The following is a 14,769-nucleotide window of genomic DNA, read 5'->3' on the forward strand; positions in this document are numbered from 1 at the left end:
AGCGATGGGTTACAGAACCCGTAGATGTGCTGTGAGGTCAAAGGTCACCCTCAGACATAAAGAGACCGTCTGGCTTGGCCCTTCAACACCGGAATCAGACTGTACAACACTAGCACCGTGTGGTTTGCGGAGTTGAGTCCAGATTTCTGATGTTTCCGGTAGATGCTAGGAGGCTTGTACGCAGACAGGCTGGAGAACGTCTCAGGGACGAGTGTGTACAAGCTCTTGTTGCTGGAGATGGGGGATCTGTCCATGTGTGGGGTGCCATTTGTGCAGATGGCAAGAGTCAGCTTGTCATTCTGGATCGAAACGTGACCGATGACGTGTACAGACAGTTGCTGGATCGGAACCTTCTTCCATGGGCTCATGGTTTGTTTATCAATAATTTCCAGTACCAAGACAACAATGCCCCTGCCCATAGAGCACGTCCTGAAGGACAAGATGTGAACGTCCTGAGGTAGCCTGCATTGAGCCCAGATCTCAACCCCATAGAGCATTTATGGGATCAGTTGGCCCGTGCAATTAGACAAAGGGACAAGCAGCCATCCGCCCTTAGATAATTAGGTCAGGCTCTCATGGAAGAATGGGACAGGAGACCTGATGAGAACCTTGTACAGCTGGTGGACAGCATGCCACGCCGCCTGGTGGGCGTTGTTGCTGCTCGCGGAGGTCATACCCGCTATTGACTCTGTAGATATGTAAATAAAGGTTATTGTAATGTATGTACATGTGTTTGACTTGCTGATGTGTCTGAGAAAAAGTTTCAGATGTGAAAAAGAAAAGGAAGTGAACATTAATTTTCCTGCTAATTTTAGTGTATATTGGTTTGTTTGCGACTGATTTGTCCCTTGTATTGAATTTTAAAGTGTAATTTCGTTTCCTAATTCATGAAACATACCTTTATCTTTGGGAAGTTTTTCTGTAGCACAAGACTACTACCAGTTTTGTGAACAGACCACTTATTCCAAATTGCTCGTCTAAAAGTTTATATATATATATTATATATATATATATATATATATATATATATATATATATATATATATATATATATATATATACTGTATATATATATATATATATATATATATATATATAGATAGATAGATAGATAGATAGATATAGATATATATTAAATGTGATATACATATGCATACGTAAAAGCAATAATGTTGAAAGGACTGAGGAAGTATTGTGCAAATGACAATTTAACATATTACATTAACAGTATAAACAGTTTGTTTGCACTTTGGTAAGGCTGTGTGATTTCAGTGGTTACTTAATATTTATGGGGAATAAGTAATTAGCTGGGGAAAGGCCCAGATGAGTAGGCGTAAGTTTGTGTAATAAGAGAAATTGTTTCAAACGTAACATTTGCATATGGCACCGCTATGACAGGTGATTGTGGAAAGAAGTTGCTAGGACTGATGAAAGAATCAGGTAAATATTATCAAAATTACATTTGTGAAGCTTAGAAGACAAAATTTAGGTTTCGTGAAGAAATTTTTAACTTACACACACACACACACACACACACACACACATATATATATATATATATATATATATATATATATATACATACATACATACATACATTGTTACGAGCTGGGTACAGTTGAAAGATCGGAAATGAATTTTGATTGAGGTTTGCCCTATGAGCCAACACCCGGATGCCAGTACGTAAGCAGTAAATATAAACAGTGATCCCACTTACCTTATAATTTACATTTAAACAAGCAAAAGAAAGGGTAGGTCGCCAAGAAACCAGTGATTACCTTTATTACTTTATTTACATAACTCAACTAGAAATAAACTTGGCAGGCTTGCAGTTCAACCATCAATTGCAGGCTCAATGTGCCACAGCAATTATAGTTACAAATGAAATGGAATAAATCTGCTGAGGCTACAGTCCAACAAAGGAGAGCAACCAGAATCTTATAACACCTCTTCAATAACTGGTTTCTACAGTGAAATTTATATTCTGCAATGCAAACGCTTGATGGAGCCATAACTCAAGGCTCTTGATCACTGTCAATTTCAGAAGTTATCTTGCCATTGGCAAGGATAAGATGAATTCTTCTAAGGTAAATGCTCACAAGGTGCCGGTTGCAGGACATGAGGGGCCAGATAACCAGAATCTGGAAAAGATTTCCAGATATGCATTCATAGATGCAAAAGAGTCTGTCACTTAAAATAATTATTCACCATGGAGGAAAGTATTACTCTAGATTTTAATTAGCACGAGTTTAACATGATAGGGGTTGCCTTTACTTATATCACTGAGCAAAATTCATCCAGTATTGGACTTAAGCCATGAGGGAAATGCACGTGCTAGGTTTGTAGACGAAGGGGTTTTGACTTGGGAGAGTGGAAATTTGGCAGCAAGGAAAAAATGAGAGGTTCTGGTGAAAGAGACACACTGGCATTAATTGCTAAAATCCAGAAATACCCGTAACATCTGTGCAATTGAGCTTAATTGTAATGAGGTTGATTCAGTCAGCCTGGTTTAACAATTACACATGTGGCTACCAGCTGACAAAGTCAAGGCACCAAGGACTGGTGCTAAGGGAGACAACTGTTCGCCTCGGTGACTAGTGAAGGAATGAGACCAAATTCTGGTGTGTTGGGCCTCCCTTAACTTCGAAGGGTGAGCAGCTTCCCAGGGGTCTGGAAAGTAAATTAATGACCAGCAAAAGAGGTTCACATAAAACCAGGTCATATGGTTAGATTTAGCATGCCCACTCCCTGCCATGACTAGTCAGTCTAGTCCTTAATTCTTGCTTCTTCCTCACAAACAGTTCCCTACATCGCATGCGACTAAGGGGATCAGGACCCTGTACTCTACCCCCATCAGGTCTGCTCCAGCCTCAAAGAAATCTAGACCCTAAGACAATAGGCTGGAGAGATGAGAATGGCTACTATATATATATATATATATATATATATATATATATATATATATATATATATATATATATATAATGTATATATACACACATATATATAATATATATATATATATATTTATATTTATATATATAATGTATATATACACACATATATATAATATATATATATATATATATATATATATATATATATATATATGCATATATATATATATATATATATATATATATATATATATATATATATATATAATCATGAAGCTACAAATGTCACTTAATATCAAATTAACGCTACCTCGGGAATATCCCCCATGGGGAATAATCATCGAAGGGGAATTTATAAGTGATAAATGGATCGGTACTGCCGGGTCTCGATCTCTCGACGCATACTCATCCAGTGACTCCAGTCGACGGTCTACCCACTGAGCTATCAAGAAAGGTATAAGTTAATGCCGAGTCTGCTGTACTTGTTTACCCGTCGAGAGCGGGGAAATTGTGCTAAGCTTCAGCATTAACCCACCTCCACCCTGATACTTCATTGTTACTTTTGGAACACGCAGCTCTTATTATGAAAAGTATAATTTCCCTGCTCTCGACAAGTAAACAAGTACAGCAGACTCGGCACTAACTTATGTTCGACTGGAGTCGCTGGATATGTATCTATATATATATATATATATATATATATATATATATATATATATATATATATATATATATATATATATAGAGAGAGAGAGAGAGAGAGAGAGAGAGAGAGAGAGAGAGAGAGAGAGAGAGAGAGAGAGAGAGAGAGAGAGAGAGAGAGAGAGAGAGAGAGAGAGAGAGAGAGAGAGAGAGAGAGAGAGAGAGAGAGAGAGAGAGACCTGAAGGACTGTGATGCAGTGAAAACGTGGCAATCTATTTGAGAAAGTTAAGTTGAGTCATATTTCGACATGGCTGGGTCACGTCAGTAGAATGTGAGAGAAATGGTAATTGAAAAGATATCCTCTTTGGTTTCATTCAATTCATTTGAGTTACAGTGGGCGATTTATGAGTTGACTTGAAGGTTACAAGAGTATTTTATAATTCGGTATCACTCAATTTAACAATTGGAGGGTAGAATTTTCATAGGAATGCTGTCATATTTTTCTCTCCAGTTGATTACGAAGTTATTAACATAAATAATAATTTAGCAAACGAAATTATTAACAAATGATAATTTAGCAAATGAAGTTATTAACACTAATAACAATTTAGCAAACTAAGTTATTAACACTAATGGTAATTTAGCAAACGAGGTTGTTAACACTAATAATAATTTAGCCCACGAAACCATTGACCCTAATAATAATTTAGCAAATGTAGTTATTAACACTAATACTAATTTAGCCCACGAAGCTATTGACCCTAATAATTATTTAGCAAATGTAGTTATTAGCACCAATAATAATTTAGCTTACGAAGTTATTAACACATAATAATATAGCAAACGAAGTTATTAACAATAATAACTATTTAGCAAACGAAGTTATTAACAACAACAATAATAATTTAGCAAGGGAAGTTATTAAAACTAATAATAATTTAGCCCACAAAGTTATTAAAAATAATAATTTAGCAAACGAAGTTACTAACACTAATAATAATTTAGCAAACGAGGTTATTAAAAATAATAATAATAATTTAGCAGACGAAGTTATTAACACTAAAATAATTTAGCAAATGAAGTTATTAACAATAATAACTATTTAGCAAACGAAGTTATTAACAATAATAATAATAATTTAGCAAGGGAAGTTATTAAAACTAATAATAATTTAGCCCACGAAGTTATTAAAAATAATAAATTAGCAAACGAAGTTACTAACACTAATAATAATTTAGCAAACGAGGTTATTAAAAATAATAATTTAGCAGACAAAATTATTAACACTAAAATAATTTAGCAAACGAAGTTATTAACAGTAATAATAATTTAGCAAAGGAAGTTATTAGCACTAATAATAATTTAACAAACGAAGTTATTAATAATAATAATAATAATAATAATAATAACAACAACAATTATGCAAACGGAGTTAGTAATAATAATAAAATAAAAATTTAGCAAACTGAGTTATTAACAATAATGATAATTTAGCAAACGAAGTTATTAACACTAATAATAAATTAGCAAAGGAAGTTATTAACACCAATAATAATTTACCAAACGAAGTTATTAACAATAATAATGATAATAATTTAGCAAACGAAATTATTAACAGGAACAGTAATTTAAATCAAGTTTAAACTTTTGGTATTTGTGATACTGTAGCCGATCATTTAAACATTATTTTTATTTTTGTCTGAGATAGAGAGACGAAGCTGGTAAGGCAGATTGGGAGTGAGGGACATAGGAACAGGGCCATGGAACGGATGGTGGGCGGGGATTAGGGTGTCTTGTGGGCGGGGGGAAGGACCTGCTATGGGATGGAAGCTCCCAAAGGACCTTTGTCCTTTAATGGGATTTTTTTTCCCAGAGGTTGTTTACGTTTTCCAACTCCACAGTCACGGCCCCATTTTATTTCTCTTTTTTAGTTTTAGTATATTGTTTTGCTTTTGATTTTTTTTTGTCTTAAAGGACGTCCTCTGATTGTGACTGACTCTAGTCGTTTTAAAAATGTATGCACTGCTTATATTATTATTATTATTATTATTATTATTATTATTATTATTATTATTATTATTATTATTATTATTATTATTCAGGAGATAAACTTTATTGATATGGAACAAGCCCACCAAAGGGGCCATTGACTTGAAATTCAAGCTTTCAAAGAACATGGTGTTCATATACTCGTAAAAGAAGCAGCAGAAGGTAATGGGAAATACTGGAAGAAGAGATCAGTTATATATCAGAAAAGAAAAAAGATGAATTCATAAAATAATAGAGAAATAGATAAAAATATAAATAAATGATTAAAATACAAGGTGAATTGTTTTAGGGTAGTAATGCATTGCATCTTTGCTTGAACGTTTCAGGTTCTAATTGCACAGCATCATCAGGGAAATTTATTTATGTATTTGTTTACTGATAGGGTCATTTACTGTGGAGAATGCCCCCTAATGACCTCTTATGACCTCTTCTTCTTTCTTTGCAGGTGATGTGTGGGCATGAAGATGCGGTGGTGGTCGGCGAGTGGGTGTAAAGGCCATCCTGGGTCCTCTAGACCTACCCAACGACTGCCTCCTCCCCCTCGAGAGACACAGCCTCCTCCTCCTCTTCCTCCTCCTCCACCTCCTCCTACTCCTTCTCCTTCCTCTACCCCCTACCCTCCTGCTTCCCCCCTTCGCCTCCTGACGGGAGTGCCACCACTGTCATCGCGTTCGGCAGAGAACCCAAGTCTTCTCCTGCGGAAGAACACCACTCAGTCGGTCAGACCTGAGCGAGGCACTTCGGATCTGAGGAGGTAAATCTGGATCTTTGAAAACCTTAAGAGAAAGAGAGAGCAAATGCTAGTCATCTTGGGGGTGTGAAGGTGGAGTTTTATGTATGAGAACTGAAATCGAGTTTTTGACGTTTCTTTTTACTTTCCAATTTTTGCCAAACTTTATAGTATTCACCACATACGTAGTTCCTCTTTGGGGCTTTGGAAGGGGTAGGGCCAGAGAAGCTGGCACCCATGAACAGCTGGGTCGATTAATGAGCAGTAGGTCTGGAGTGATCCAAGGACCTGTCAAGAGAGCTTTCGGGAATCTGCTCAAACTCCCGAAAGCTCTGTGTTTAAATTTATTTTGAGCTTATTTTTACCCATACATAACTGTGGATTTGTCATACAGAGGGAAGGAAACATTAGTCAGACTTGTACAAAAAGTAGTTGTAGTAGTACTGGACCAGTCTAGCATATACTGGAATGACTCTTACTCTCGCAACAGCCTATAAGTGCAAAAGTGGAGACTTGGAATGGTTTAAGAGGGCTGGTGTAGGTCTCTAACGAGATATGTGGCTCATGGCTGCCATAAAAAGTATCTGACGTAATACCAGCCAATGTAATTTGATGAAAACCTGAAACTGGGCACCAGTTCGTGTAGAGGGAGAGAAATTGACATTGCTCGTATGTATCACAAAACATCTTTCATTTCTGTATGGGTATTGAGTTTGTGTGTCAGTGGTATTCATTTTTGCGCAAAGTTTCTGAGTGTGTGAATTTCCTGCCCTTATAAGATTTTATTTGCTTTTAGCAGTATGAAAAATGTTCACTGGGAGCAACAGTGTGACAGTAGAATATCTGATTGAGAAAATCCAAGGGGTTATCATAAAAATGTAGTTGAATCAGATGGAAGTATCCAGTGATGACCTGGCAGTCATGCAAGGAGAGATAACCTTGATATGAATATACTTACGTGTGTGATTGAAGAAGTGCTTTTGAACTTGCAGGGGTGAAAGGAAATCAAATGTCTAGATTATTATCCTGAGAATTATGTCATTTCATGAAAAAAACAGGGTTTAAGATCTTGCACAAAAGGGCAATATGTAGTTATAAGAAGTATTGTTTGCCTAGAAATTTGGTTAATGTGTCTCCTCTTCTCTGTGTCGCAGGTGGGTGAAGGGGGGTAGGTCGGTCGGTGGGCGGTGATGGTGGTAGCGGGCGTGTGTCTGGGGCAGCAGCAGCATCAGCAGCAGCAGCAGCAGCAGCAGCAGCACAAGGAACCGCGACGCCGCCCACCCCCTCCCGAACAGCTATGGGGTGTACGCCCAGTATCCACGTGTCGCCCACTGGCGTCGTCTACTGCCGGGAAAATGACGAATCCCCTTCCCAACACTCCTCTGCCACCAACCACCAACCACCACCACCCCCTCCTCTCACCGCTTCCACCACCACAGCTGTCAGCAAGCAACAGCAACTCTCGGGTGAGTATGGTAACTATGATGTGCCCCCCATCTTTCCGAAACGTTCGCTCTTAAGCGAGTTCAGACATTTTTTCAGCAGATAATATAGATTTTAGTCTGTTTTTTTTTTTTTATACTATTACCCAATTACCCTACAGATGCTTTCTAGTTTCAGCAACCTAACTACTGGTTAAATAGATGTAGGACTTTGTAGCATCCTGCTACTCAACACCAAGATCTCTGTAGAGGGGTCGTGCCATCAGCGCACCTCACTCAGTGCATTGCAGGCCTTGCTTAAGGGTCTTTGCAGCGTCCCTTCGGCCCCTAGCTGCGACCCTTTTCATTCCTTTTACTGCACCTTCATTCATATTCTCCTTCTTCCATCTTGCTATCCACCCTTTCCTAACAATTATTTCGTAGTGCAGCTGCCTTGAGGTTTTCCTCCTGGTACACCTTTCAAACCTTTCTACTCTCACTTTCCGTTTCAGTGCTGAATGACCCATAGGTCCCAGCTCTTTGCCTAAATTCTATATTCCATTCCATTCCAACACGAGGATTTTCCATTATCTGAACTCTGGCCTTTAATTAAGGTCCTGGGGTTTGCTGGCACATTTTGTCAGAGAACTCTCGATTTCTTTGCTCTACTACTTTTTTGTAGTAAATTCAAACTGACTCTCTTTATCATAATAATTCTTTACATTGGAGGGTTATGTTCAGTTTTATAGGGCTGGAATTTTGTTGTCTGTTTAACTATTTATTAAATTTTTCCTTTTTTTAGTAAATGGGATCTCTTTTTCTGTATTTCCCTTTACTTCCTCTTACGCCTTCCTAATGAACACTATATTTTTTTGGAAGTTTGAATTTCAAGTCAATAGCCCCTATGATGGGCTTGTTCCATATGAATAGGGTTCATCTTCTGAATAATAATAATAATAATAATAATAATAATAATAATAATAATAATAATAATAATAATAATAATAATAATAATGATGATGATAATAATACCTCCTGTATGAGAAATGCGTTAATCGTAACTTTGTTATCATTTATTTGATTGTTGTACCCAGGGAGAAAAACTGGATTAACCTGCAGGTATAGTTGTTTTAGTTACAGGTTGAATTACTTCATACTCTAAAACAATTATCTTTACAATTTAATGAATTATTTATATTTTATCTATTTATTTATCAATTTGTTAAGTCATTTTTTTAATAACTGGTCTCTTCTCTTAGCATTTCGTATTACCTTCTGTTATTTCTGTCAAATGAATACCATACTCTTGGGAAGCTGGAATTTCAAGTCACTGGCCCCTGTGGGCTTGTTCCATTTGAATAGGGCTTATCTTTTGAATTATTATTATTATTATTATTATTATTATTATTATTATTATTATTATTATTATTATTATTATCCAGAATAAACCTTGTTCATATGGAACAAGCCCACAGGGTCCATTGACTTTAAATTCAAACTTCCAAAGAACATGGCATTCATTTGAAAGAAATTATAGAAGAGAGCAGGAAACACAGTAAAAAAAATCAGTTATTAAAAAAATGAATGAACTAACTGATAAATAAATAGACAAAATATAAATAAATTGTTAAAGTTTAAAGATAGTAGGTTTAGAGTTCAAAGTCACTCAACACGTAAATAAAACAGCTATACTTGCAGGTTAGCACAGTTTTTCTCCTTAGGTACAACAACAACCAAATAAATGACAACAAGGCCACGGCTGGCTGATGTTTATGGTTTGTCTGTGGCTGCGATGACCGTTAAAGATGTTCACTGACTGTATTCACATGAATAAGGTTTTGACTTTGAATACAGGTCAAGATCAGGCGGTTATTATTCATCTAAGATCATTAATCCACTATTTCGTTTCCCGTAAAATTCAGCAGGTGGTTTGCTAATTATCGGTTATATTTGTGTCTTCCATTCTTATCGATTTTCAGCTGTTTTCTCCTCTTTTTGAGCCACCTGGACAACAAGCACGCTGCCTTTAGTCGGAAATCTTTGTTTGGCCCAGACTGGGCCCTATCTTGGATTTTAATGCCGTCAGTGCATCTCCTGGGATGCACCGTAGGCATTACTTACGGTTCTTTGTAGCCTGCCTTCGGTCCCTAGCTGTAACCTCTTTCATTCCTTTACTGTAGCTCCTTTCATATGTTGTTTCTTCTGCCTTACTTTCCACCCTCTCTTAACAATTGATTCATAGTGCAACTGCTTTGAGGTTTTCCCACTGTTACACCTTTAAAGCCTTTTACTGTCAATTTCCGTTTCAGCGGTGAATGACTCGCAGGTTTCAGTGCTTGGCCTTTGGCCTAAATTCTACATTCAATTCAATTCAATACATTGTGTTTTAAGAATGGTTTTGTATCATTAATTTACTCTTTATAGAAACGATATTAGTGGAATGTAAATATATCTGTAGGTAAATATGGAATCTATTGGTCACTTGTCACCAGATACCTAAGTAATTGTAATAATCAAAGTGCCCTCTTAACTTCTCGAATACTTCACACTTTCTTGAACACGCTCGTCACTGCAAAGCCTGGAATCAGAATGCATGAATATCCAGCAATTCTGATGTTCAATCTCGTGGTCAGGTGGGCAACGCGACTTCGTTCTGATACTCACGATGCAGGTTCGAATCCTGCTACGGACATCAGAATTACTACAAATTCTTACATTTGGATCCCAGGCTTTGCAGTGACCAGCGTATCCAAAGAGTGGGAAGAATCCGAGGGGCTGTGAGGGCACTGTGGTTTCTGCAATTACCTCAGTGTCTGGTACAAAGAGACCAGGAGATTCTATATTTATCTACAGATATATTTACACTCCATTAAGAGCCTTTCTTGAAATACAAATGATCCCGGGGTGGGGGAGGATAGTGCCGTCAATGCACCTCATGTGGTGCACTGTAGGCATTATGAAATGGTCTTTGCAGCGTCCCTTCGGCAACTAGCTGTGTCTCCGTTCATAGTCTCTTTCTTCCATTTGACTTTCACTCTCTCTCAGAATTGTCTCGTAGTGCAACTGCTTTGAGGTTTTCCTCCTGTCACACCTTTCAAACCTTCTTACTGGCTTTCAGTTTCCGCTTCAGCGCTGAATGACCGCTTATGTCCCAGCGCTTGGCCGTTGGCATAAATTCTTTATTCTGTTCTATTCCAAAACACAATGGAACGTTTAGTCTGCGTCAAACAAATATCTCGGTTATTTGAGGATTCTCACCTTCACAGACGGACTAATGATAGCATTCCTGTTATTCAGGTTATAACAATTACACAGCTGTAGGTTATTGTGCCGCCAGGCAGCGCTTGCAACGTCACTGAATGTTTATTGCACTTTTGTTATATATACTTAATGTCAGGGAAAATTGAAGTCATAAAACATTTGGTTTATGAAATAAAACTGGAAATTAAGAGGTCATTCTGTATAGGGTTGATGTTGCTACATATGTTAAAAATGTTAAGAGAAGCCTTGCCTTTTAATTATTGATCTATTTTTTATACATATACAATTATTATATATATATTTTATATATATATATATATATATATATATATATATATATATATATATATATATATATATATATATATATATATATATATATATATATATATATATATATATATATATATATATATATATATATATATATATAATATATTACGTATTTCAAGAGGCTCTGGAGTTTACTTTACTGTATCCAGTAGGGCCTTGCAATAACACGCTCGAAGTACCGGAACCAGAAAAAAAAAATGATAATCAGTGGCAGGTCGCCAAGTGAGAATTATGCTTCTTAACACTTACTTTATTTACACAAGCACACTAGTAATTAAAAATAACAGAGCTCACTAAAATGAAAATGTGCGATGATCAATGAACTGGAAATTAGTACAGTAAGTAATTCTTATGTGTACATAAGAGGGCCATATACAAGAGGTCTTTAAAATTCCAGTAGTCAAACAATTTTAGCAGCCCGGTAGGAAGGACTTCTCTTGGCAAATCGGGAACACATGAGAAACATCTACAGTACTTGCTAAATGACTGACACCACTCTTGCAAGCGAAATCATTCCAGATGAGACGACTAATGAGATAATATTATCTCTCTTAGGACGAGTTAATACACAAGTAAAATGGATTGTATTACTCTAATCGCTTTTAACAAGGGGATGGCGCTACTCCATGCACTTCTAGCAAGGGACACACACTGGCACTGATAAATACACTGTTGCAAAGTCAAAGGAAAAGGATTGAATTAAGTTATGAATTGTGAGAGAGAGGTATCAAGCAAGAGAAAAAGTTACACTGGCTTTTAGAACTAACTCTCATATCACAGGACATACCGTACTTTGCTTCCTTGGGATGCTTGTATAGAAGATTGATTCTCCAGGTGCGGTAGATCTTAACTATGTTGGGACGGTGTCTGACTCAAAGGTTGAAGCTTTCCAAGTGTGGGAAATGAGTGCCTGCCAGGCACAAGGGCTCAGCGCTCCAACGGGCAGAGCCTTCGGCGGACACAAGCAGGCTAACTGACAAGTTCTGTCGTCTTGCTCTCTTTACGGCAGAAATTGTTCCGCAGGCTTGACTTTAGGTGACGGATGCGGCCTCTACCTCTGGATGAACGAGAGCAAATCTTTCGCCAGCATTTGGAAGTACAAAAGGTTTGAGGCTTAGCTGGAAGGGAACAGTCATCATCCTTCCCAGGTGTTTTCCCAGGCGTCTTGTTAAGTAGGGGAAGGAAGAAACATTCTCTAAAACTCTCCTGTCACTCCCTATACTGTTGGTATACCCCATCCCCCCCTAGTCAAATAGGAATTTTCTGAATTATTAGTAACAAGCGATACATTGGCATACATTCATAAAAAATATAATATATATATATATATATATATATATATATATATATATATATATATATATATATATATATATATATACACATATATATACATACTGAATTTTTAAAAGCCACAATTATTTCTTAACTTCTGGACATTTTTTTAGAAACTTGTGGATACACTTTTTCCTATAAGCCTTTATCTAAGCCAGGAATAAATGAAGAGCGTTTTGAAACTTGTTGGATTCTGTGATGCAAACGTTATAGTTTCTTCACTTATTCTTGGTGTGGATAAAGGCTTGTACTGGTAAATGTATCCTATAAATAATGAGAAAGGCGAGGCATTAATACATTGTTGTTGCTATTAAAAAATTAGATTGTATATTATATATATATGCATATATAAATATATATATATATATATATATATATATATATATATATATATATATATATATCATATATATATCAATCAATCAGTCAGTCATTTCCTGTGGCACCCACAGGGATGCATAGGTTCAATGCATCCCTGTGGGTGCCATGGGAAATGACTGAATGATTTATATTATATATATATATATATATATATATATATATATATATATATATATATATATATATATATATATATATATATATATCAGTCAGTCAATCATTTCCTGTGGCACCCACAGGGATGCATAGGGCCTCGATGAACTCACGCCACCACATTCTATCCTGGGCTAACTCCTCAAGATCTCCCCAACACTCATCTCCTGCTTCCTGCCTCACTGTCCTCAACCATGTCTCCTTTGGCCTACCTATACCTCTTCTACCAAGGGCAACCCACCTCGGTGTATCTCGTACTATTCCCTGTCTTTTATACACATGGCCTAGCCACTTCCAGTGTGAGACCCTAACATACTCATCGACCGGTTGCACCCCCGTTACTTCTCTAATTCTGTTATTTGATATCCTATCCCTTCAATTAATTCCTAATATTCTTCTGAGCACCTTATTTTCAGATGCTAAGAATTTATTATCTGAGGTCACTGCACTGTACCATGCCCATAAATCAAGATACTCCTAACCATTATCTTATAAATTTTGATATTTGTATGCACACAAAAATTGCTATTATTCCAAATATTTTGAAGCATTTCCATTGCCTGATGAGCCTTTTTTACTCTTTCCATAAATTCTGTGCTCAGAGAACCATCCTTATCTAAATAAGTATCTAAATATTGAAACTTACCACTTATTTTACTACCAAACCTTCAGTAAGACAATCCTGTGCATTTTCAATATTCATATTCATGATTTCAGTTTTTCCACTATTAATAACCAAACCAACCTTTCGACCTTCACTCACTATACAACCTAACACTCGCAGATCAAAACTATATCATCAGCATAATCTAAGTCAAGAAGTTAACCATTTTCTCCCCGGAGTATACCTGCAACCTTTTCTCTTTTAACCCTTCTCATAACGTAATCCACGACCAGTACAAACAACAGAGGAGACAGAATGCCACCCAGAATCTCACCAGACTTTACTTCAACCATCAACCATCACTTTACAAGATGTGCCCTCTTGCATGTTCATAATAACCCTCACAAACTTTTCTGGTATTCCATAATGCCTCATGATTTTTCCCATAGTCCGTCTCGAAATACTATCAAAGGCCTTTTCAAAATCAACAAAACAAAGACTTAACAGAGCTCGCATTTCATTAGCTTGCTGCATTAAATGCCTAACCATGAAGATCTGATCGCTGCAAACCCGACCCTTTCTAAAACCGGCCTGTTCATCCCTCAGAGTACCATTAACCACTGGCTCCAACCTATTCAACAATACTCTCCTGAAAGTTTTCAAGGCTACAGGTGACAAAGTGATTCCCCTCCAGATCTCCTTTCTTTGGAACTTTAATGATCACACCATTCTTCCCACCTGATGGTATTATACCCTGTCACCCATATCTCGTTGAATAATATCTTCAAGACAAATACCAATCTATCTTCCTCCACTTTAAACATTTCCGGGAACAAACCATCCTCTCCTGGTGCCTTATAATCCTTTAACTGTTTTATTGCTTTAACTGCTTCTTCTAGCCTGATCTCACCTTCATCAATATTTAAATCTTCCTGAGCAGGGGCGGTATATCCTCTTCTGGG

At 36.8% G+C, this 14,769-nt stretch overlaps 1 protein-coding gene across 9 annotated transcripts in view; it reads left to right on the plus strand.

Moving 5' to 3' along the window:
* The window catches only part of LOC136829919 (high affinity cAMP-specific and IBMX-insensitive 3',5'-cyclic phosphodiesterase 8B-like), a 318,075-nt gene that overhangs the window by 197,498 nt on the left and 105,808 nt on the right, over positions 1–14,769 (plus strand). For all 9 annotated transcript variants that reach the window (XM_067089092.1, XM_067089079.1, XM_067089081.1 and 6 more), the window contains 2 exons: positions 6,035–6,343; positions 7,474–7,785. In XM_067089092.1, the coding sequence (XP_066945193.1) occupies positions 7,617–7,785 (169 nt within the window). In that variant the 5' untranslated portion in view covers positions 6,035–6,343; positions 7,474–7,616. The remainder of the gene's footprint in view (positions 1–6,034; positions 6,344–7,473; positions 7,786–14,769) is intronic.

The sequence above is a fragment of the Macrobrachium rosenbergii genome, chromosome 45 (assembly GCF_040412425.1).
Source record: "Macrobrachium rosenbergii isolate ZJJX-2024 chromosome 45, ASM4041242v1, whole genome shotgun sequence".
In the NCBI taxonomy this organism is placed as follows: domain Eukaryota; kingdom Metazoa; phylum Arthropoda; class Malacostraca; order Decapoda; family Palaemonidae; genus Macrobrachium; species Macrobrachium rosenbergii.